The sequence below is a fragment of the Theobroma cacao genome, chromosome 4, assembly GCF_000208745.1.
Source record: "Theobroma cacao cultivar B97-61/B2 chromosome 4, Criollo_cocoa_genome_V2, whole genome shotgun sequence".
Classification (NCBI taxonomy): Eukaryota; Viridiplantae; Streptophyta; class Magnoliopsida; order Malvales; family Malvaceae; genus Theobroma; species Theobroma cacao.
The window spans coordinates 19,209,312-19,231,238 of NC_030853.1; the positions used below are offsets into that span (position 1 = coordinate 19,209,312).

The 21,927-nt window shown below is 34.4% G+C and overlaps 3 protein-coding genes and 1 long non-coding RNA gene across 7 annotated transcripts; 2 read left to right on the forward strand and 2 right to left on the reverse strand.

Moving 5' to 3' along the window:
- On the reverse strand, nt 653-8,914 carry LOC18601839. 2 transcript variants are annotated; one of them, XM_018120172.1, is made up of 11 exons: nt 8,541-8,914; nt 6,530-7,212; nt 6,337-6,370; nt 5,317-5,617; nt 4,791-5,241; nt 4,641-4,689; nt 4,368-4,493; nt 3,241-3,345; nt 3,030-3,121; nt 2,782-2,935; nt 653-1,107 (listed from the first exon to the last, which is right to left on the reverse strand). In XM_018120172.1, the coding sequence occupies exons 1-11, from the start codon at nt 8,670-8,672 to the stop codon at nt 841-843; spliced, it is 2,394 nt and encodes a 797-aa protein (XP_017975661.1). In that variant the 5' UTR covers nt 8,673-8,914; the 3' UTR covers nt 653-840. The 2 variants fall into 2 exon arrangements, with proteins under 2 accessions (XP_017975661.1, XP_017975662.1); XM_018120173.1 differs by lacking the exon at nt 653-1,107 and having other exon boundaries at nt 2,780-2,930.
- On the forward strand, nt 10,947-14,352 carry LOC18601840 (glucan endo-1,3-beta-glucosidase 2). Its single transcript, XM_018120445.1, has 4 exons — nt 10,947-11,189; nt 12,435-13,688; nt 13,790-13,817; nt 13,936-14,352. The coding sequence occupies exons 1-4, from the start codon at nt 11,129-11,131 to the stop codon at nt 14,087-14,089; spliced, it is 1,497 nt and encodes a 498-aa protein (XP_017975934.1). The 5' UTR covers nt 10,947-11,128; the 3' UTR covers nt 14,090-14,352.
- LOC108661809 lies at nt 15,474-17,290 on the forward strand. The gene is made up of 3 exons (XR_001927690.1): nt 15,474-15,652; nt 16,380-16,416; nt 16,868-17,290. It is a non-coding gene; the product is annotated as an uncharacterized LOC108661809 (long non-coding RNA).
- On the reverse strand, nt 16,423-20,604 carry LOC18601841 (GDSL esterase/lipase At5g37690). 3 transcript variants are annotated; one of them, XM_018120240.1, is made up of 8 exons: nt 20,460-20,604; nt 20,046-20,095; nt 18,404-18,739; nt 18,137-18,264; nt 17,904-18,030; nt 17,589-17,701; nt 17,199-17,448; nt 16,423-17,065 (listed from the first exon to the last, which is right to left on the reverse strand). In XM_018120240.1, the coding sequence occupies exons 2-8, from the start codon at nt 20,077-20,079 to the stop codon at nt 16,848-16,850; spliced, it is 1,206 nt and encodes a 401-aa protein (XP_017975729.1). In that variant the 5' UTR covers nt 20,080-20,095; nt 20,460-20,604; the 3' UTR covers nt 16,423-16,847. The 3 variants fall into 3 exon arrangements, with proteins under 3 accessions (XP_017975729.1, XP_017975731.1, XP_017975730.1); XM_018120242.1 differs by lacking the exon at nt 20,046-20,095 and having other exon boundaries at nt 18,404-18,701; nt 20,460-20,603; XM_018120241.1 differs by lacking the exon at nt 20,046-20,095 and having other exon boundaries at nt 20,460-20,603.

Here is a 21,927-nt window from a genome sequence, read left to right on the forward strand (position 1 = left end):
TCTCGTATCGTGTTAATGTGTTATGTCTAAAATTACCAAGTATATATATATATATATATATATATATATATATATATATATTATAATAAANTATATATATATATATATATATATATATATATATATATATATATTGTAATAAATTCGGCTCTGAAATCTACTGGATCTCAAGTCATGGATTAGGTTAGAAACCCTAAAAAATTTTTGAACTCCAACTGGTCCAAATCTAATAAGACTTAGAGACCTGATTCCGTATCGTGATTGGGTCAGAAGTTATGGCTTGAAAAGCTATGGTAAAACAAAAAGAAAAATTCACTTTCTTCTCTAGTGGTCCAAGTCTAATAAGGTTTAGACCACAATTAGTATCAAAAAGACCTCAAATTTTACCTTTAAATAACATTTTATAGATATCTTAAGGCCAAAAGAAGGGTTCTGTGGGTAGGATAGGGACCTAGAGCCCAGGAAAGTACCCAAAGAGGGGTCCCTTTCATAAAATTAGAACCAGAAACCTACCCAGTCCAGTCTTAAGACCCCTATCCAAGAACATTTGATTCTGGCAAATTCACTGGTAGATTGTTGCATTCAAAACAAGATTGAATAATCTTGCATCTGATCATCGACGGAGTGGATAAAAAATGGAAGACCCAGAGTATAGACAAAGAAAAACAGGAGGATTCCCAGTATCCCCATTTACCTGACTACATGGAAGCAATCAGTCTGAATAGGCATTTCCTGTTAGACTGGAGTTTGAACTCATTCATTAGTGGTTGATTGCCTAAAAGCCTTCAAGATGTTCCTTTATGCATGGAAAATATTTACATTCTAGGGATCAATCTCTAATCACAATTCCACCTTAATCTGTGCATTCACACCATCCTTGCCTTCATTCACATTCTCGGTCAGACTGGTTGAAACAATAGTTCCACTGTTGTACCCATCTACTAGCAGCTTTCCTATCTTTGATCTCCATTCTGAGCTGTCACTTTCATTCTTCCGGTCATGAACAACTCTGTCACGGTAGTTGAGCATTGTTCCCAAGCCAGTATTTGGTATCCAACCATACTCCATTAACACCTTTGCCTCGCCTTCAGTCAAGTCTTCTCCAACCTGAACCGAAGATCAGATGCAGATACTTCAATGAAAACATCTCATTGTATCAAATAACCTAGAGATGCAGTCAGTTCTGCTTCCCTAGTCTTCAAATCACACACAAAATCTATCAAATTAATGTTCTCAATTTTTGTATTCTATATTACTACATTTTTAGAAAACATAACCCATGAAAAAAGGATATTCAATGTATTCATTTTTCTGCAAACACACTTAGGAAAACTCTGGCAGAAAAAGAAAAAAAAAGTCTTTTGAAACTCTAGCAAGTTGGTTTTCCTCATGCTTGACAAAAGCAGTTGAGTTTTAGGTAAGATACAAGTAAAAACTATCATCATGAGCTTAGACATAAAACATCTTTTAAGGAAAGGAAAGTAAGCAAGGAAAATCAAGTTATAGCCCAATTATCCATAAAGAGCTCTGAGCATATAACAATGACAAACTCTGACACAAATGAACAAAGAGTCAAGCATATGGACTGATAAAAACCAGATTAATATTCCACCTTTTTTTCCTGTATTCCAAACTCATTTTTCAGAATATAATTTAAAACATTCAATTGAGAATGGAGTAACATTCTCATGGCTGTATACAAGCTGCAAAGCCCCATAGAATATCTATGATGATTTTTAATTGATCTAAAAGAAACTGTATACCTAAAAAAAAGGACAACTAATTTCTTATTTTTCAATGTGGAAAAAAACATCAAATACTAGTAATAACATACAAACAGCCTTCACGAAATAAGACTCAGTGCTTAATAGAATCTTAATTCTGAAAAGCCCAAAAAAATATCATATTTGTGATGACCTCAAGGTAAGAATTTCACATAGGCTTCTTTCTTATTCTATTTAAATAAGAATTCTCATAGGCTTCCTCCATATCCCCTGAAAAGATAATCTACACACTAGACTAGACTTTTGAGTAACAATGAAAAGGAAATAATTTATCGATCTACCAATTAGAAAACAAATACATTTTTAAAACATAATAACAAAGCCTTTTCACACTTTGGGGTTATCTAAAAGTACCAAACAAAGCCTTTTTCCTCATCTCCTTCTAAATTGGTGCTATTGCCACCTTTCTGGACTTCAATTTTTAATCTTAGCTTTTTAATACACTCACGCATCCATTTTGCTATTCTCATCTCAACTACACTCCATCTTTTGTGTATGCTAATACTTAACAGCCGAACATTCATTGCCATTGCACATTTATTGCTGTCATATAGAATTTTCCGTTGAGTTTAAAGGTTTCCATTTCGTACAACAAACTAGGATCCCATGGTTGGATCTTCATCAGTTTTTTTTTTTTTTTAATTGGGAGAGGGGAGATTTGAACCCTACTCTTTAGGCAGGGGGATTATACATCAAACAAAAAGCCAAATGCTTGGGTGCTTCATCAGTTTATCATTCTCCTTATCCAGAATCAAGATGTTAAAACTTGTTTTATGGTATATCATAATCTCCAATATAACTAAATAAGCAATTTACAATGTTCCTTTTAATAATGTTATAACTTGTCATTCTGTAGTTATGATAGTAAATTATATATTGCTCAACAAAAACCAAGCAAAAATTATAGAACTTATAACACATAAATCCATTTGCCAAGAAATCCAACATTCTGACCAAAGCACTAGCAGTTATCAAAATAAAAGGAATGAATTATTACCGACAACGGTTTATTCTCAATCAGCGTAATCCTGCCACAGCTAGTAAGCTTCATGGCAGTCACCAATCGCTTGACCTGCCAGTCCATGGGTAAGGAATCTAACAGCTCAAAAAAGTATGTTGCATAACCATATTCCGGGCGTTCTAGGACTATTCTGCATTCGGGTCAAAATAAAATATCAAATCATCCAAAATAATAAATAGGAAAAAGCAGACTTCAAAACATAATTCATTTTGCAGATTATTCACCTGTGATGTCTTTTAAAGACAAATATAAATGACTGAAGATCTCGGCACCAACCCCATTCAACTGGCCAACTACGAAACTGCAGATACCGGGTCTGAAAGAGCAGGAAAAGATTAGAAAAGGTATAAATTAAACAAGCAATTATTATTGATGATAGAGAAACTTATTATCACACAGAGATTCAAGATATTTAAGTCGTAGAAAGCTTTTTACCTGCTCCACAAGTGAGAATAGGCAAGCCAAGCAATAAGTAGGTTTTGGGCCCTTTGTGCATCGAAAAGGGGCAAACTTCAATAAAGAGCTGCGCTGAGAAAGTAGCTGCAAACATTATTAATAGAAAAGCTAACATCAGAATCCAATTAAAAGGAAAAGCATCTTCATCCTATGTGGTAGAAAAACTTTTGGAAACTAGAGAAATCTGAGTTTATAGATAATTAACATTCCTGCTCACTGCTAATTAAAAATGGTTCAGACAGTATTATCCTTTACATACTGTCAAAGAGAAGCTACAGAAGAAATAATTCATATAGTGTCCATTTTAAAGTTAGATGAAAACTACCAACTTAAAATTGTCTTTTGAACAGTAGGTGCGGTTCTTAAACCCAAATAAACCATTGACCAACTTACACCCATCTTTGTGGTATGATGTGTACATGCATGCATAAAAACATAAAACAAAACAATTGTATAATTTTTTTCGCAGGCAATTCAAACTGATCCTAGCAGATCAAATTTATCCATAGTAGAACACCAAGTATTTTATAAAAACAACAAACAAATTTGAACCACAAATCATTTTCAGTTCTATTTGGCTTGAGCTATTTATACTAATTGATTTAATGCTGCTGGAAATTATTTCAAACCACTATTATTCATTTCATTAAGTTTTTCTCCCAAACCAAAACCAAGTTGAACTAATGCGGAAAAGTGCAAGATCAGAAGTTCTTCCACGTGTCCAACTTTAACACTACAACTCAATTCATTAGAGCCCTTCAATAAGCAGAAAACAAATTGTCTTTACATTTTGCATGCAACTTATTCAAATAGGAAAGTTCTCAGCAATGATTGGGGAATAAAACCATTAATCTATTGATAGTGATAGTCTAGCTCCATTTTTAAATTCAATCAAGTTACAATATTACTTGGTAGCTTATTTATAGATAAACCAAATACTAGCACTTAGTTTTTTCAACTTTTTGCAAGTATCTTTAAAAATTGATCTGTCAGATCCCTTTGAATTAAGCAACAAAACACATTGAAAAAAGACAAAAACAAAACTGCACAAAATGAGTAGGAAAAGCAACAGCAAATGAAATTTTCATGTCATAACCCTTGTAAACCTTTGTCATCACAGCTTCAAGCTCTGAGAAGCTGTCTTCGTCGAATGATTCATCTAAGGCATCATCACTCTGTGACTCCCCATAAAGCTTGATTTCATCGACTGACACACCTTGATCAAGCAAAACCTGCAAGTGAAACATTTAAGTAACCAGAAGATGAAAATGCAGCCCTAGTAGCTATAATGTACACAAACAACCAGCCACTTGACATTCCTATAGAAAACCAACCCCCCATGTTTCATCATAAAGAAGAAAGTAAAATGCAGACAGTACCTTGAGAAGTCCAGGCGCATCTTCTTCTAAAGCTGTTTCAACTGAATCCCTGCAATTAGTTTTCACAAGCAATAAGTTCCTGAGACATCAATTACACAGAAGCACAATTCAAAAACAGTGGGTGCAACTAAAGGGCAAAACAGATCCTACGTGGCAGTCTTCTTTCTTTTCCTTGGATGGTGTACCCTTATTGGTTTGGCAGACTCTGAAACAATGGGGATAAATCCAAAGGCAGCAGGCTCAGTTTTCCTCAAGCTCTCAAAGTTCTTGGAAGCATTATATTCAAAATCCTCAATCGATTTCAGCAGCTTCATCCGATCGCATAGTAGCATATGGTCTATTCCATCGGAGATGTCTTCTTCACACTTCACTGATACCATGTTACCCAAAGTGCTCCTTTCTGGATTTTGAAAGTTATTGCCATCCAGTGGTTCAACTTTGACTTTGACAGAAGTATTTGGAGTTGAACTGTATATATTATCTGTACTTGTAGGAGCAGACTCATCTCCATCACGTGCCTTGAACTCCATGGATGTTCTCTCAGAGGAATATATTATGCTGCTTTCTTCCTTTCTATTTCCTGACCTAGCTGCTTCAGTCCCTACACAACAACCAGGTAATAGTGAATATTGTTTACCTGTAACAGACAGTGCACAAACAATACAATTTGATGTACCAGTTGCGGAAGTTCTTTGGAGATCAGAAGCAGTCCTGGTAGGAATGTCATTAAATTCGTTTCCAGCCAACCAGGATTCTCCATCAACAAATTGAAGCTCTTCTTTGATTCTCCCAGCAGAGTATTCCAAACTAGATGAACCATTTGCTGAACAACTAGAAAGATAAAAGGCATTTCTTATAGGAATGTCATTAAATTGATTTCGAGCTATCATACATTCTCCATCAGTAGGCTGAAGCTCTTGTTCCATTCTCCCGGCAGAGTATTGCATAAGATCTTCTGCCAACCCAACAGAAGTACCCTATGTACCATTAATTAAGTTATATAAAAAACAGAAAATAGAAAAGAAAAAAAAATAATTCAAAAGGGTGAAGGAAAATGCTTGAATATAAGCATACACCACATATACCCTAACAGCAAGGATCCACACATCAACCATGAGCTAAGAAATCAAAGTTCAGACTTCAGAGTAAAATTATCCTCAATTCAACAACTGTAATCAGTAGAAGAGACATTTGGAAAAGAGAGAAAGAGAGGAAAAAACTCATTGCAATTTCTATTGACTATCCAATCTTTTTATTCATAAAAGAGGTAGTGGGTAAAGAAGAAACTACAAAGCAAAATTGACACAAATTGAAACAAAGTTTTCCCATAAAACTGGTACAGACAATGTAAAGAAACCACCATATTCTAAGTATGTTCAGCACTCTTTGAAGACAAACAGCAGTTTTACTTCCAACATCAAAAAACACAAACATAAGTTACCTCTAGAATTGGTTTTGCCAATTCCAGCAAGGCAAGAGAAGAGAAAGCAAGGAAAGAAAAAACTCAGATTCAACTTCTATTCCCCATTTAATCCTTGTCTTCATAGAAGAGGTAAGGTAGTGGATATACAAAAAATACAAAGTACACTACATAAAAATGGTAAATGGTAGAACTACTACTGTGTTCTCGGCAAGATCCTGCAATCTTTGAAATCAAAGAGAGGTCATAGTTCCAACTTCAAAAAAGACAAATTACCTCTAGAGCTGGCTTTTCCAATTCCACCAATTTCCTGCAAATCACACATAAAAATTAACAATTTCTTACCTTGTCCAGAATTCTGGAAAATTACAAAAAAGAACACAGGGAAAAAGAAAATTCAAAAAAGTACAACATATTAACCCATGGCCTAACTTGAAATAAGCAATAATTACCAGAGACAAAATGGCACCTTTTTAAAAGCAATTTTCGTCTTTCTTTCAATACAATGTGGTCAAGTTCACCAAATGTAAAGTCACTGAACTTTTTATCCATGGTATTCACGGCTATAACACCAGTATTGGCAGAACTATTTGTATCATCTTTTGATAAACTAAGCAGCATGTTATCAGCACAGTCAACCTTCATAATATCAGAAACATTTGGAGGCAGAGGGACATCAACATTAACTTTCGCCAGCCCAGAAGCATCAGCATTAGCTTCAGTACCTGTCAGCTGGTCTGCTAAACTTCCTTGGCTGTTGCCACTTATAGGCAAACTCACATATTGGCAAGAAGCTACAACACCAGTATAGGCAGAACTATTTGTATCATCTTTTGATAAACTCAGGAGAATTTTATGACCACAGCCAACCTTTACAATATCAGAAACATTTGATGGCACATTATTTGAAGGCAAAGGAACACCAACATTGGTTTTCCCCATTGCTGAAGCATCAGCATTAGTTCCAGTACCTGTCAGCTGACCTGCTTGACTTCCTTGGCTGTTGCCATTTATAGGCAAACCTACATCTTGGCAAGAAGTGGCATACTGAGAACCTTGACCAACTGCACCAGAACCAAAGGGATGACTTTCTTGTGGCAAATCTTGATGCACCTGATCTCCAACAGAGCAAGGAGGGAAAGAGAGAAGGCCCTGCATATACCAATCTCCAATATATATACCATGGGAAAAAAATTAGAAACAAGCAAACAAGAGCAAGTCAAAACGTAAATACACATAACAAACAATAGTTGCCCTCTTTTTCTGGCCAGCAATAGTTGCTAATTTGAAATTCACATGAAATGGCAATAGTTTTAGTCTTATATTCATTTGGCATCCAACTTAGAGTGATCTCATTTCAACTACAGAAGATAAAGCTCATGTTATTTACTAACAGGACATCCAGATGTCCTACACACAGTCCACTCTAGTTCAACAGATGAAGTCACCTCACATGTTAAGCCATTAGCTCAAATAAACTCAACAATCAAAGAGGAAAGAACTTACTTAAACAATCAACCACACTAACAAAGAAGTTTCCTTTTCAAGTCACCATTTGGACTTGGTATCGATCCATACTAAGTTACAAAAGTATGCCATTGGAAAATGGCACTTATGATACACCATTAGATCTGTTCCTTGTATTTCAACCCATTAACAACTAAAGGGAAGAGGGTGAAAATGAGAAAAACAGAGGAACAGAAAAGAAGAAAAAAAAAGATTCTTTACTGAACGTCAAATTCTGGATCAATGGATTAACTCAGGAGTGAATGGAAGTTACAATCACAAATCCCCAACCCTAGAATTTGAGGGGTTGAGAACAATAAAAAAAATGCGCACATAATAAACAAAAAGAACAAATGAACACATCTCTCTCTATGGATCCTTCCCTGAGACATTCTTTCTTCTTATGTCTTAACCATACTGAAATTCTCCTCTTTTCACTTGTACCCTAAGCCTTGATAGACTCATGCCCTCACCTCCAAAGTTCAAACTAAAATCATAGAGAGTCAGTGATACCAACTCGTCTGCTCCCACCATCTGGAAAGAATTCAAACTGTGATGGACGTACAATTGCCAGAACAATAATTCCCCCAAAACAAAGAATTAACAGAAATAAAATTCCTCTCATCACCCCAAAAAAACAAATCCTCCAAAAGCAAAGTTCCTAATTTCCTATGCACTCTTTCAGTCCCTTTTGTTTCGTTTTTTTGAATAACCTCCACTTAGCCCTAGGGAAAAAAGCTAAGCATACATCATAACCTCCCATTTCAATTTACAATGTCTAATCAAAGCATCATAGGTAAAGCAAACACTTGAATTAAACTTCACAACCAAAAAAAAAAGTAATAACTAAATCAATAATTACAGTCACAAACCATTAAAATCCCATTTTCATCCACTAAAACTAAAACCAATGAGCAAATTTCGTCACAAAAGCTAATATTCAACGAAATAGAATGGAAAATTTAAGTAATTACGGGGGAATTGAAGCTTCCATCTTGGTTTTTAAATGCAACGGTGCAAGAAAGTAATAATTTTCGTCTTGTTGCTAATGGCACATGTTCAAGCAGCTCCTCAACTTCACCCTCCGGAACGCAGAGACAAGACATTTTTTTTCTTCTGTTAAATCAAATCTAAAACAAAAGAGAAACCGCGAGAGAGAGTAATTAAAAGAAAAACATTTAATTTAGGGTTTCCACAATTGCAGGTTCAAAGAAGAAAACGAAATTTCGAGAGGCAAACGCGTTTAAAATGGCGCGCGAGTGGGAAACTTTGATTGCCAGAGACAGAAGAGAGAGAGGGGAGTCAAGTTTGCGAAGGAGGAAGGATGGGGCTGGTTTTTTTTTTTTCAAGCTTTAATTGAAGTGAGCTGCGGACTACTAACCCAAGGGGTTGGTTATTGGGCTGTGGGTTACAAATTCAAGAGAGTTTGTTATTATTGTTATCATTATTTTATAATGCATGATGCATATTATTAAAATATAATATATATTTATAATTATATTGTATTTTATTAAATAGTGAAAATATAGTTTAAGATACGAGACATATCATTTAATATAATTGATTTTTTTATAATTTTAATTTTAATTTATTATTAAAAATTTTATTTTTTATTATTTTTTTAGTTGAAACATGAAAAATTATATTTTATGAGTTTTAATTTATAAATTTTAAACATATATATATAATCAAATTTTCTTTTAATTTCAACATGATAAATGTTTTTTAATTTTTAATTAATAAATTAATATGAAAATATATTTTATTTAAAAATCTATATTATTAATGAATATGTTGAGATTTAAATTAAAGAAATAATCATCTTTTCAATTTACATTTTAAAATCTTCAATTTTGTTACAAAATATAATATTTTTAATTTTTTCTTTATTTTACATATATATATTATTTATTTATAATTAATTTTAAAAATTGTTATTGTATCTTGTGATACGATACAATACTCGATACTCGATATTAAAAAATAAAATTTCAATAAACGATACATATCTCAATTTAATAACTATAACCTTGTCACATATTGTTTTGTTTACTTATTTGTTATTTCACTTTAACTTTGATTGTCCATGCCGCAACCAAACTACTTTGTGTACAGTTACTAATCAAAATTTAATACAAAGTTAAGTATATTGAAAATGATTGCCTTATCAATCCAGATTGCTTCTTACTTCATATGATTTTACCATTGGTTAATGTTAACAAAGAGAAATATTATATTTTGAATTATGTGCTTTACAATGAGATTAAAAAGGTACATTATATATACAAAGGATTTTTCATGATCTATGAGAGAATTATATTAACAATATCGTCATCAACCAGAATCACACTCATTTAACCTATAATTCGTATAATTGTTATAATTATGTTAATATATCCCCTAAAACTAAAAATAATACAATAGATGCCAATTTGAGTTTAGAACCGAGCTATTGAAATTGACTAGGAAGACTAGCCTTATACTACATCACTTGTTTTCAAACCGACTTGACATTGCCATGGATACTGTATTTTGATTAGAATTGTGAAATTTGACTACAAACACAACGTTAGAAACTAAATTGTAATGGCAATGAATTTATTTTTAATTGTAAAAGTATTTTAAACTGTGTTTATATACAGTTATGTTAAATTTACTTGTATAATAATCATAATTTTTAATGGCAAGTGTAATAACATTGTAAACATATGCATACACTACTGTCTATAATTGAAAAGCCTAGCTATAAGCTATTCCATAATACGTTTACTCATATCTAAAGGATACAATTGCTCTCTTTGTGGGAGTAAGTAGCAAAATTTTAACTCATTCCAAAAGTACAGAACAAAGCAATTTACCATTATTAAGGGGTGAAGGTAAAGAAACTGCTATGATAGGTAATTCAATTAATCATTTTAAAAAGTAAGGCAAAAAAGGAAATATGACCGTTGAGACCAACCCAGGAATCCTTGGGGTCGCCCCATAGCCATTGGGTGATGTTCTTTGTTTGTATCTAAGCAACGGGTACCCCACAAACCCATAAGAACTCTACTCCTTGTCTCAAACACACCACTGAAAACAGGGTTGTTGTTAATAAGTAACGGTTAAATCCAAATACTAAAAGAAAAAGCTGCCTTGGCCTTTGGGATTGGGTTTTTCTTATCATATAGTCCTTAAGATACTGTCCATTATTTGCTGCAACTGTGCAACAATGTTGCAGATAATATCTTAGCCGTTCATCTCCTGACAATTTTATTACTACATGTTTTACGAGTCATTTGTCTCTCTGTTTCTCTTTGCTTTACCCCACCTTCTTTCACTTTGTTTTTTTCTTGTTACCAGTTTCACGTTTATAAGTCATTGCCTTGTGTGTAGCCCTCTCTTAGTCCCCCCCCCCCCCCCTCCTCTCTTTTATTTTCTTACACCTTTGCCCCACTTCCTTTACTTGTTTCCAGGTCTTGTTGCCATTTTCCACATCTCACTCTTTGCTTCCTTTCTCTCTTCTCTCCAGTAGAGAGTAATCTTGTTTGTTTGATCAGAATCTTTTGAGGGTGTCTTTTCTATGGCTTGGCTTATTCTTCTTCTTCTTTTAGCAGTTTCTTCTCCAGCAACAGCTGATGAAGGTAAGCCTTTATAATTTTTTCTTCTCCTTCCTCCATGTTTGTTTGAGAAGTTCATGTAAAAGGATTTGGCAACTAAGCCTCTGTTCATGAGTTCTTCAAATGCTTTGTAATGGTGGCTCACAATGTCTAGATGTTCTTCTGTCCTTTTTTCAGTCATTTTAGTGCTAGAAATTTGATGAACATGTACTGATCAAGTAACTTAAAAAGAGTCAAAACAAATCTTAGAAGATGTGGTATGTCTGTCTTGGACCTTTTTCCATTTTATTTTGGGTTATTTTACCTGGGGAATTTAGTAGGTTGAAAGCATTAAATTAGAGAATAACTGAGGACAGAAGGGAAGTTGGGGGGTGTTAAAGATATGGGAAGAAAAAATATATAGGCCCTACACGTCAGCTAATCAACACATAACTGATAACTCTCCTGGAAAAGTAAGGTATAACCGGTATGTGAGGGGAGGGCTCTCCATTATTTTATTGCGGGCCAGAGATTTTCTCTTTGCATTGTGGAGGCCAGCTTTCATACTAGGGGATTTCAGGAATATTTGCCCCTCACTTTGTACATATTTTCTACAACTACATTCTTTGTTGAATATAGATACAAGGGACAGGAAACGAAAACCCACGACAAAGGTAGCGCCAAATTCCAGTATTGTCTTCCAGCTAAAGCCTAGAGATCATTTCATTCTAGACCTTTATATTTTTCAAGAAAAATAAAATCTTGGGTTTCGTCTTGGTAGCGAAAACAGTCAAAAGTTTAGCGGATCTAGGCACTTTTTCATAGATATTAGAACATGGTGTTGGCATTGGAATAGGGAACATACCATGCTCCATCATCTTTAGTTTTTTTTAATCTTTATTATGTAGTTAGCAAGCACCCATGTTATACATTTTTATCTGAGGAAAGATCAGATAGATATGTCTCTTTGTTGGAATTCTAGTGAGCACGAGGAGTTGGTTTTGTGGTAAAGGACATATATATTATGACAAAAGAATAGTTGGTAAAAAAAAAAAAATCAGAAAATAAAAATTAATCTCTCCTCAAGGTTAAGGTCCAAGGTTTGAATTTCCTCTAAAACATGCATTGATAATGATAAGACCAACTGCATCAGGAAGATGCATTGCTATGCAAAAGATTTGATGAAATATACATGCAACAATTGTAAATGTTGAAACAACAATTAGCTGCCAAATCAATGTACTAATGGAAATGTGTAGCAGTAATTCTTTTAGCTTAATGTTGTTGCAGATCCCTATATTGGTGTGAATATAGGAACAGACCTATCAGACATGCCGCACCCAACTCAAGTAGTTGCTCTTCTTAAAGCCCAGCAAATCCGACATGTTAGGCTATACAATGCTGACAAAGGCATGCTAGTTGCTCTTGCAAACTCTGGCATTCGAGTTATGGTCTCTATCCCCAATGAGCAACTCCTTGGCATTGGCCAATCGAATTCCACTGCAGCTAATTGGGTCTCCCGGAACATTGTAGCACATTATCCTGCAACCAACATAACAGCAATTTGTGTAGGTTCTGAGGTTTTGACTACTCTTCCTAATGCAGCACCACTCCTTGTGAATGCCATTAAGTTCGTTCACTCAGCCCTTGTGGCCTCCAATTTGGACAACCAAATCAAAGTTTCAACACCTCTTTCGTCCTCCATAATCCTTGATTCTTTCCCACCTTCTCAAGCCTTCTTCAATCGCTCCTGGAATCAAGTTTTGGTCCCTATGCTCAATTTCTTGCAGTCTTCAGGCTCATTTCTCATGCTTAATATATACCCTTACTATGACTATATGCAATCAAATGGTGTGATTCCACTAGACTATGCACTTTTCAAGCCTCTCCCTCCAAACAAGGAAGCTGTCGATGCTAACACACTTGTCCACTACTCGAATGTCTTTGATGCTATGGTTGATGCTACATACTTCGCCATGGCTTTTCTAAACTTCACCAACATTCCTGTTATAGTTACTGAAACTGGCTGGCCATCAAAAGGTGATTCCAATGAGCCAGATGCAACAATAGAGAATGCCAACACTTACAACAGCAACTTGATCCGCCATGTGCTAAACAAAACTGGAACTCCTAAGCGCCCTGGAATTGCTATTAGTACTTACATCTATGAGCTCTATAATGAGGACATGAAACCAGGGCCAATCTCAGAGAAGAATTGGGGATTGTTTGATGCAAATGGTGACCCTGTTTATATATTACGCTTGACCGGGTCAGGATCGTTGTTGGCCAATGATACTACTAACCAAACTTACTGTACTGTGAAGGAGGGTGCGGATCCAAAGATGTTGCAGGCTGCTCTAGATTGGGCTTGCGGACCTGGCAAAGTGGATTGCTCACCATTGTTGCAAGGAAAACCATGCTATGAGCCAGACAATGTGATTGCACATGCAACTTATGCATTTGACACTTACTATCACAGGATGGGGAAGACTTCTGATGCATGTGACTTCAATGGGGTTGCAGATATTACAACTACAGATCCAAGTAAGATGGCATGTTGTGTCTGCTATATTAATGTAACCTTCTTTTCTAGATTGAAAGCTTACATTGGAAGAAAACTAATTCCAATTTACGTATTGGTGCAGGCCATGGTTCTTGTATTTTTCCAGGAAGGTAAATATTTTACCGGTTTGGGTTAGAGTTTTTACTCATTGCATAAGATGAATATGTATCCCTCTTCATCAACTAACAGTGAAAAACTCATTTGATTTTTTGTTGATGTATGCTGCAGCCTTGGCAGGAATGGGACCATGGTAAATATTACAGCGCCATCCATGAATTCTACAAGTTCTGGTTCACCTGGTCGAAACTTCTATGGCAGTGGAAGTTTGACTAGCATTTTAGTGCTAATCAAAGTGATGCTCTGGAGTGTCATTTTCTTGTAGGCTTGGTGGTTGGTATATTTTGGGATCTTTTGCAAATTTATTCAAGCAAGTTTTGAGAGTAGAGAAGTTGGTCACAGGGAGTTTTTTCCCTTATTTTGGAGATGGTGACCTTGGTTGGGTTTGTAGGAAGAGTTGGCCTATTCAATTGTGTACAAAGTAAGGTGGAGCAGCCACAGACCTTTGCTTAGATCTCATTAAATCCTTTATTCTTTGCAGATTGGATTTGCATGTTATTATCAAAATCAGTCTTATTACATCAATTACCTTTTGATTTTTTTTTTTTTCCTTTTATACATATGAAGAGTCAGAATGACATAACAAAGCAACCATCTTCCATCTTATAATCCTTATTCTCCTTTATAAGATTTACTGGTGATAGGAGTATGTGCATTACATAGAGCATATTTCTAACTTTTTTCTTATAATTAAATAAGGTCAATGCCAAAGCTTGAATAAGACTCATTAAAGGATTTACTCAAAATTTAATCTATATTACCACTATAGAGCAATATTATTTTGTACTTAATAATTTAATAAGACCAATATTGTGATTAGCAATATAAGTTTGTGAATCGCATAAAGTATATTTCCATAGTTTATTTCTCCCTATAATTAAATAAGGCCAAAGCCAAAGGAAGTTGATTCAAAAGTTCATTAGAAAGACAAAATCTATGATGTGCAAATCTCTTTGCTTTCTTATAAAAAAAAGAGAAAAAGAAGAAGAAAGAAGAGACAGAGAGAGCTAAATCTGAATTTTATATATCAAACCTTCCCCTCCTAAGTGCCATAAATCATCAAAACAAACCAAACTTTAACAAGGTATGATGCTTGAAAACACTCTTGAATTATTTAAAGAAATTTAAATAAATTCTTTTTCTTTTTCTTACTCTCAATTAAATTTTTTATTTTTAATTTGAATCAAATAAACATTTATCATTAGTTAAAATATTAATTATTATTTTATACTTACGTAACCTTAACGTGAAGAATGAAAATATTATGTAGTTATATCATTATATTACATTAATATATCATTTTATTATCAATTAGAATATATCAGTACCGCATAACATATAATTACAAATGATATTTTGATCAACAATAGTTAATCAATTATTTGATTTAAAATAAAAATATAAGATATTGATTGAATATAATAAAATAAAATAAATTTAATTTTTTAAAAATACTATATTATTTAAGAAGAAAATATTAAGCACCCACTCTCATTCTCAAACATAATAAAAAAATTAGCTTTAAAATCTTGACCATCCAAAATCCGATCTAAAACGGGTTGAACTCACGGGTTTGGGCGGATGATCCAAACCCTAGGACCAGTCTTGAATCAACACATATCTATCCGGTAAACCCTAACTTTGCTTTCTTTTATCGTCTGAACTCTATAAATCACCCCATCCTAAACCAGCCGAATCCAACCAAAATCCCCTTCCCAAACCCAATCTTTTCTCTCAGACATTACTCTCTCAATAGCATCTCTCTATGATCCTCTGTGTTCTTATAAAACATAACATTAGGAGGATACGAAAAGATGCAATATCAAAGGTACTTCTGGACATGCAGTTTCCATACTTCATTTGTTCTTTCAATGGATTCTTGCTTTTTCTCGTAGGTTCCACAGTTGTTCAAATCTGGGTTTTGTGTATTTTCTGCTTCTTTGCTCAATGATGATTGATATTTGCTTTAACCACACTGAAAACAGAGATCTTGGAGTTGGGGTTTTTAAAGTTATATTCTCTTTGGATTAAGGCGAAGGAAAATTTTGCTATGCTTTTAGTGTTTGGTTTTTGCTTGATGATTCTGTTTTCTAGGAGTTGAGGTTAAGTCCTCTTCTTTTAGATTATGGAAGAAAGCTTTGTCAAGCACTTGAAGTTTTGGCTTTTTTGTTCGCCTTAAACTTTAGAGAGGAAACGTACCTTCTTCTTGGTCTCTAATGTGGAAAAATTTGGCCTTTCAACTGAGAGCAATTAATCCCCTTGTTTTTCTTATGGGTTTTTCTTTTCTTGATATCTTTTAAGTGAAAAAATGTTTATTCTTTTAATTTTTAACATGGGTTCTTTTTTTTTTTTTCATTTGTCTTCTTTCTCATTTCTTTGAAGTGATTTTTCTTTAAAGAAATATTCATTTGGGTTCTTTGTTTCTGACTTGTTTTTAGTGATTTTTTTTGTTTAATGTTTTGGGCTGTTTTGTGTGAGGGTTCAATGATTGATTTGCTTTAACCAGACTGTAAAAGAACTGGGAAAATCTTACATAAATGTTTCAATTCTTTCAGGGATTAGAGGTTTTTCTCCGGCATTTGCAGTATAAGGGTATTTTTACTTTTTTCCTTTGGCTTAGATCTTTGAGAGTTTGGCCTTCCAAATACTGTCTTTTAATGGAATTCAGCATTTAATTTGGAGAAATTGGGATATGATGACAGCTTAATTGCTGGATAGTATCTGAGGCGCAAGCTTTGAAGATTCATCTTTTTGCACGTCAGTCTGATCCCAAATTTCCTCAATACCAACATTTTTCTAAAAAATAAAATAGTAGTAAATAAGAATACTTGGGTTTTTTTAAAAGGAAAATTTGTAAGGTATTTATTTATATAAAGCTGCGAGTTACAAGTTACAAAACTCATATAGTGGGTAAAACAAATCACTCCATTTGCATATTTTGAGCAGTGAGGATGATAACATGGACCCCTCGGATTGAAAACTATGAACAACTCTGAGCATGTAAAAATGGATTGAGAAATAAGTCAATGTGGCTTTGGTGCAGGGGCAGGAGTAGGGGCAGAGGCAGAGGATAAGCTGGATAACAACTTCTCTGCCAGCACTTGATTTGCTGCATCTGATGGATGGAATGCATCCCAAAATACATAGTCGTTGCGTTCATTGCACAATTTTGAGTTTGGCAAGCATAAACCCCCAATGCTTGTATCAACGTTGCAGCATGATGTATTAGAAATCTTAAAACCTGAAAAATGAAGGAGAGACAGAGAGAGGGATTGAATTAGTTTCATAACAATTAACGAGTACTGGAAGAAAGGCAAGCTCCATAGAGTCATTTGAAGGACAATGGTCAAAGAATAGGATAAAAGAGGATATACCATAGGTTGAGGGGTTGTCGATCAAGTCAAGAACTGCTGGATATGTATCTGCAAAAATCATCTGTGCATTCGGGACGCGTCTGTTTATAGAATTTATCAGGTATTGCACTTTGGAGTTGAATTCCGACACCCATTCATTCACTCTCGTTAAGCATTGGCCTGTTTTCGATTTCACTCTCTGAGAAGGAATGCAGCCTAATGGCCCAAGGCCATGGTACAAAACCTTTCGCGCCCCAAGCTGGTAAAGCCTCTGTCATTCAGCAGACAAGTTTATCAAAACTAGGAACTTGTTGGTAAAGAAAAAGATCTGGAAAACAAATAAAACTTTGAAATATCCTAGTCCTTAATTGAAGATTTTAGATAAAAGTGGGTGAGAAAGAGATCTTATACCAAAAGTTGTTGCTCTAAAGTTGAAGTCAAAAGTTCAACAAATTCATCATGTGTATACTGCTGCCCATCTGGTAGAAAAGGCTGCAAGAAATTGTTTACATAGTCATTACTGCCTGCAAAATGCAAAAGAAAATCTAGGTTTATTAACGCTGGAAATAAGGAAGAACATTATAAACAGGAGGAGATATACTATGATTGGCATCCATTTCACTAGTGTTTTCCCCTCTTAGGATGAAGTTTATTTGGTTTTCAAAAGCATGAAATTTGCTTTAAATGGTTAGTGATGCGCAATTATTTTGGCAAAAGGAAGCATACCAATTCCAATGAAGTACATGGCCTCATTGCAAAGCTTATTTGCAGCCTCTTCACCTATTTTAGCCCTGATGTTTTCCTTTGTCTTTTTAAAGTAATCTATCTGATCGTCAAATGTTAATCTCTGAATCTGCAATACAAAGATTAATAAACAGAACAACATTAATTCTAAACACGAATAGATCTACATCAATGTAAATGCTATGAGTGGAATAAAAAATTTCAATGGAGATTACAAAATATAGCCCTGTGTCATTGAGAATTCCCGCTCCACCAGAGGCATAATTAACACCTTTAAGAATTGCGTCATCATTTTGTAACAAGGAAAGATAAGGTGGTGGTGGTGAAATCCCAAGCTTTTCAGCTACAAATTCCACAAAATCAACTAGGAAATAAGTCATTAATCTTAAGTAGTTTAGCAGAAGAGCTAATTTCCATTCTAAAATGTCCCATGGAATTCAGAAACTAAGTCAAATATAAACTCATATAGTTAGAATTGATACATATGATATCCCCAATGGTTCTTCCGTTTGTGAATCTTCCGGTAGCCTGCTTGCCAGTATAATCAATCCCGTACCAGGGATAATCAGACCTTGCTAGAGAATACTGCAGATGGTTGTTGTTTCCAACTTCTGCCAATGAATCCCCAAAAACAAATGTGACCGAAGATGTAGTTGCAGCTGAAGCCAAGGTTCCTAAAACCAAAACAATTGTTGCTCGAAAAACCAGCCATTGCTTTGCCATCTTACTCCTTTTGAGTCTGACTGGACTAGCAGACAGTGGCATGGATTTATAGCAAGCCTGTAGGCAATCTGTCACCTTTTTAGTCATGCCCATTTCTACAAGTTTGAACATAGTAGGTGATTAATTTCAACCCCTGGAAAATACTAAGGGTGCAAATTAGGTTCCCTAGCTTCTCAATATGATAAAGGTTGATTGTGTAAGTTTTAGAGGTTATTGGTCACTGTATCTAGCAGTTGGCCAACTCACTGAATTAAGTCATGACAGATACAGTTAGTTTTGTTAGGTTTTGCGATTGCTGGAACAATGGAATTTGCCCACTCAGACTGGACAGTTAAATGAACATTTAAGAAAAGCAAGCGTATGTTTTTCTTCATTTACTTGCTCAACTTGTTGATTAATTAGTGCTTAATGGGTTTAAGTAAGAGAAGCCGCCCTGCCTTGCCTGCCAAGAATGCACATGGACAAGGAACTAAATAATTTCGATACTTCCAAAAAATAAGAGGGCATATGTCTAATTTCTGTTGATCAAGAAAAAAAATGTTATACACCAAAGCATTTTCTATCTCTTTTCTATTTTCTAGTCTTCTTCTCAAATCAATGTCAGACAATGCTAAAGAATAGGTGAATAACAATGAATGACAATGCATAGCACCACTTCACATCGATCCTACTGCATCAGTCACAAAAGAATACATCATGCACCATATATGGATCAACCATGCCCTTTAACATCCAGGGAAAACAAAAATATTTGGCATGATAAACACAGAATTGACTAACCACCTCAATCAATATAAAAAGACCAACTCTTCCAGATCTAACTAAATCTAAACTATCATGACTCAGTTTATCAGTTATTCAGCAATGTCTGATATTCTTGCCATATAGTAATTTCTTTTTTGATGGGAAAAGCTTTAGTATTTCCACTAACTATATCCAGTTAATTTCTCCATATAGATGTTAAAAGCTTCAGTGTTCCCATCTTATAAATGTCTTGCAACAAGCATGTTAATCCTGAAAATGATCATAGCTGAACTTAGCAATAGAAGCATAGAAATTAGAAAGGCAAAAGAGTAGAATGATTGAAAGGGGGTCCTCCAAAGCTCAGGTAGGAGCACCAATTTAAAAATAAAGTACTAAATTCCTGGAGTGTGTTGAAAAATTTAGCCTCCCAAGTACAGCAACAAAGAACAAAAATAGTTTCATCTTTATTACCAACTCAAGCATAATAAAGGAAGTGTAGCAAATGCTTCATCCTTATTACCAACTCAAGAATAATAAAGGAAGTATAGCAAATGCTAACAGCTGAAGTATAGCAGAATATTGACCACACCCACCAAAATAAACAACAGACTAAGCATGAAAATGTAAAGAAATCAGGGAAAGAGATGCAAAAGAGACCTGTGAAAATGCAAAGTGAGTTGACCACACCCATCAAAATAAGTAACAACCTAGGCATGAAAATGTAAAGAAATCAGGGAAAGAGAAGCAAAACAGACCTGTGAAAATGCAAAATGAGTTGAACACACCCATCAAAATAAGCAACAGGCTAAGCATGTAAATCTAAAGAAATTAAGGGAAAGAGATTCAAATAAGACATGTGAAAATGCAAATGAAGTGACCACACCCATCAAAATAAACAACTAAGTATGAAAGTGTGAAGAAATCAGGGAAATAGATGCAAAAGAGACCTGTGAAAATGCAAAATGACTCGACCATATCACTTCAAAACAAACAACAAACTAAGCATGAACATGTAAAGAAATCAGAGAAAGAGGAAGAAAATAGGAAAAAAAATAAGAAAAAAATTTGGACCATTTCTCGATTTGTGCGTGTCATCCTTGCGCAGGGGCCATGCTAATCTTCTCTGTATCGTTCCAATTTTATCGGATGTCCCCGAAGGGACACGCTGCACGTCTTGCTTTGTGCTATATAAAAGCTTTCAGTCTTGTATGAACTAACAATGTGGGAGTTCTGGTTGGGTTTCAACTCAATGCTGAACTAGTTCACGTCATCTTGACTAAGCCCATGTGAAACCCGAAAATGTGGATGAGAATTTAAAAAATTCCTACAATGTCCCATAGTCACATCCAGATAAAGTTGAAAAAATGAAATGACAGCTCCATTCTCGGTTCGTGTACTTTGTTTGGAGGTATTTTATCTCTTTTAACTTTCATTAATAATTTCACTAGATTTATTATAATTTGAAATGGACAGGACAATATTATCAGGTAAACATTAAATATTTAAATTTTTTTTACTTTTTTTATCCTCTCACGTCGATGACACTCGCTTCCAATTGATCACCCTGCGATCAGATTTGACCTCAAAATGTCAAATTCGATTAGATCTCTCCAAAGAGAGCATGATATCAACGGTCTTTAGGGGAGCACGAGATTGACGCTCCTCAAGGAGTGCTGGGCTCCCCTAGGGAGCATGAGTCTTGCACTCCCTTGATCTGGGCTGGGCTCCCTAGATTCGGCGTTTCCCAAATCCGTGCTCTTCCAGGACAGCTCGATTTGGCGGGGTTGGCTGAATCTGGCCCTCCCTAACCAAATCCAACCTTGTGGTGATCGACGACCTACGAGAGTTAAGGTAGAGGAAAATTTTGTTTTGAATAGGTACAAAAATTTAAAAATAAAATTATAATTTTTATAATTAATAAAAAATAAAATTATTCAAAAAATATTATCAGATTATCAAATTAACGAAAATATTAATAATTGATTAACAGTTAAATTTATGTATTCGATAAAAGATATTTTTTTAAAATAAATTGTTTATTTTAAATATTAATAAATTTATGTAAAATTATAATTAAAAATTAACAAAGTCAAAATATTTTATCCAAAACAAAATCTTGTCCTTCTCTTATTTTTGAGGATTTGGCGATGAGTGATGACACAGCTAGTCTGCTATAAAGTATTAACTCATCAAGGAGTTATTATTTGCTGCTCAATAAATGTTCTAGTCCAACCTTTATGTACTTGTTTTTTAGACTCATTGTTCATTACTTCTTTTTGCTTGCATTGTACTTGGTGTAACAGTATTATGTATCCAGCTTAGTATTTGCCTTCTTAATTTGAAAAGAAAATTGAGGTTTGATAAATTCTTATTATTTGAAAAGTTTATGGTGAAAAAATATTTTTTTCTCAAATTGTAATTTAAGTTGAAATTATTATTATTATTATTATGAGAAAAATTTTGTATTGGACAAGGTGAATAAGATGGACACACACATACATATATATATATATATATATATATATATATATACTAAAAG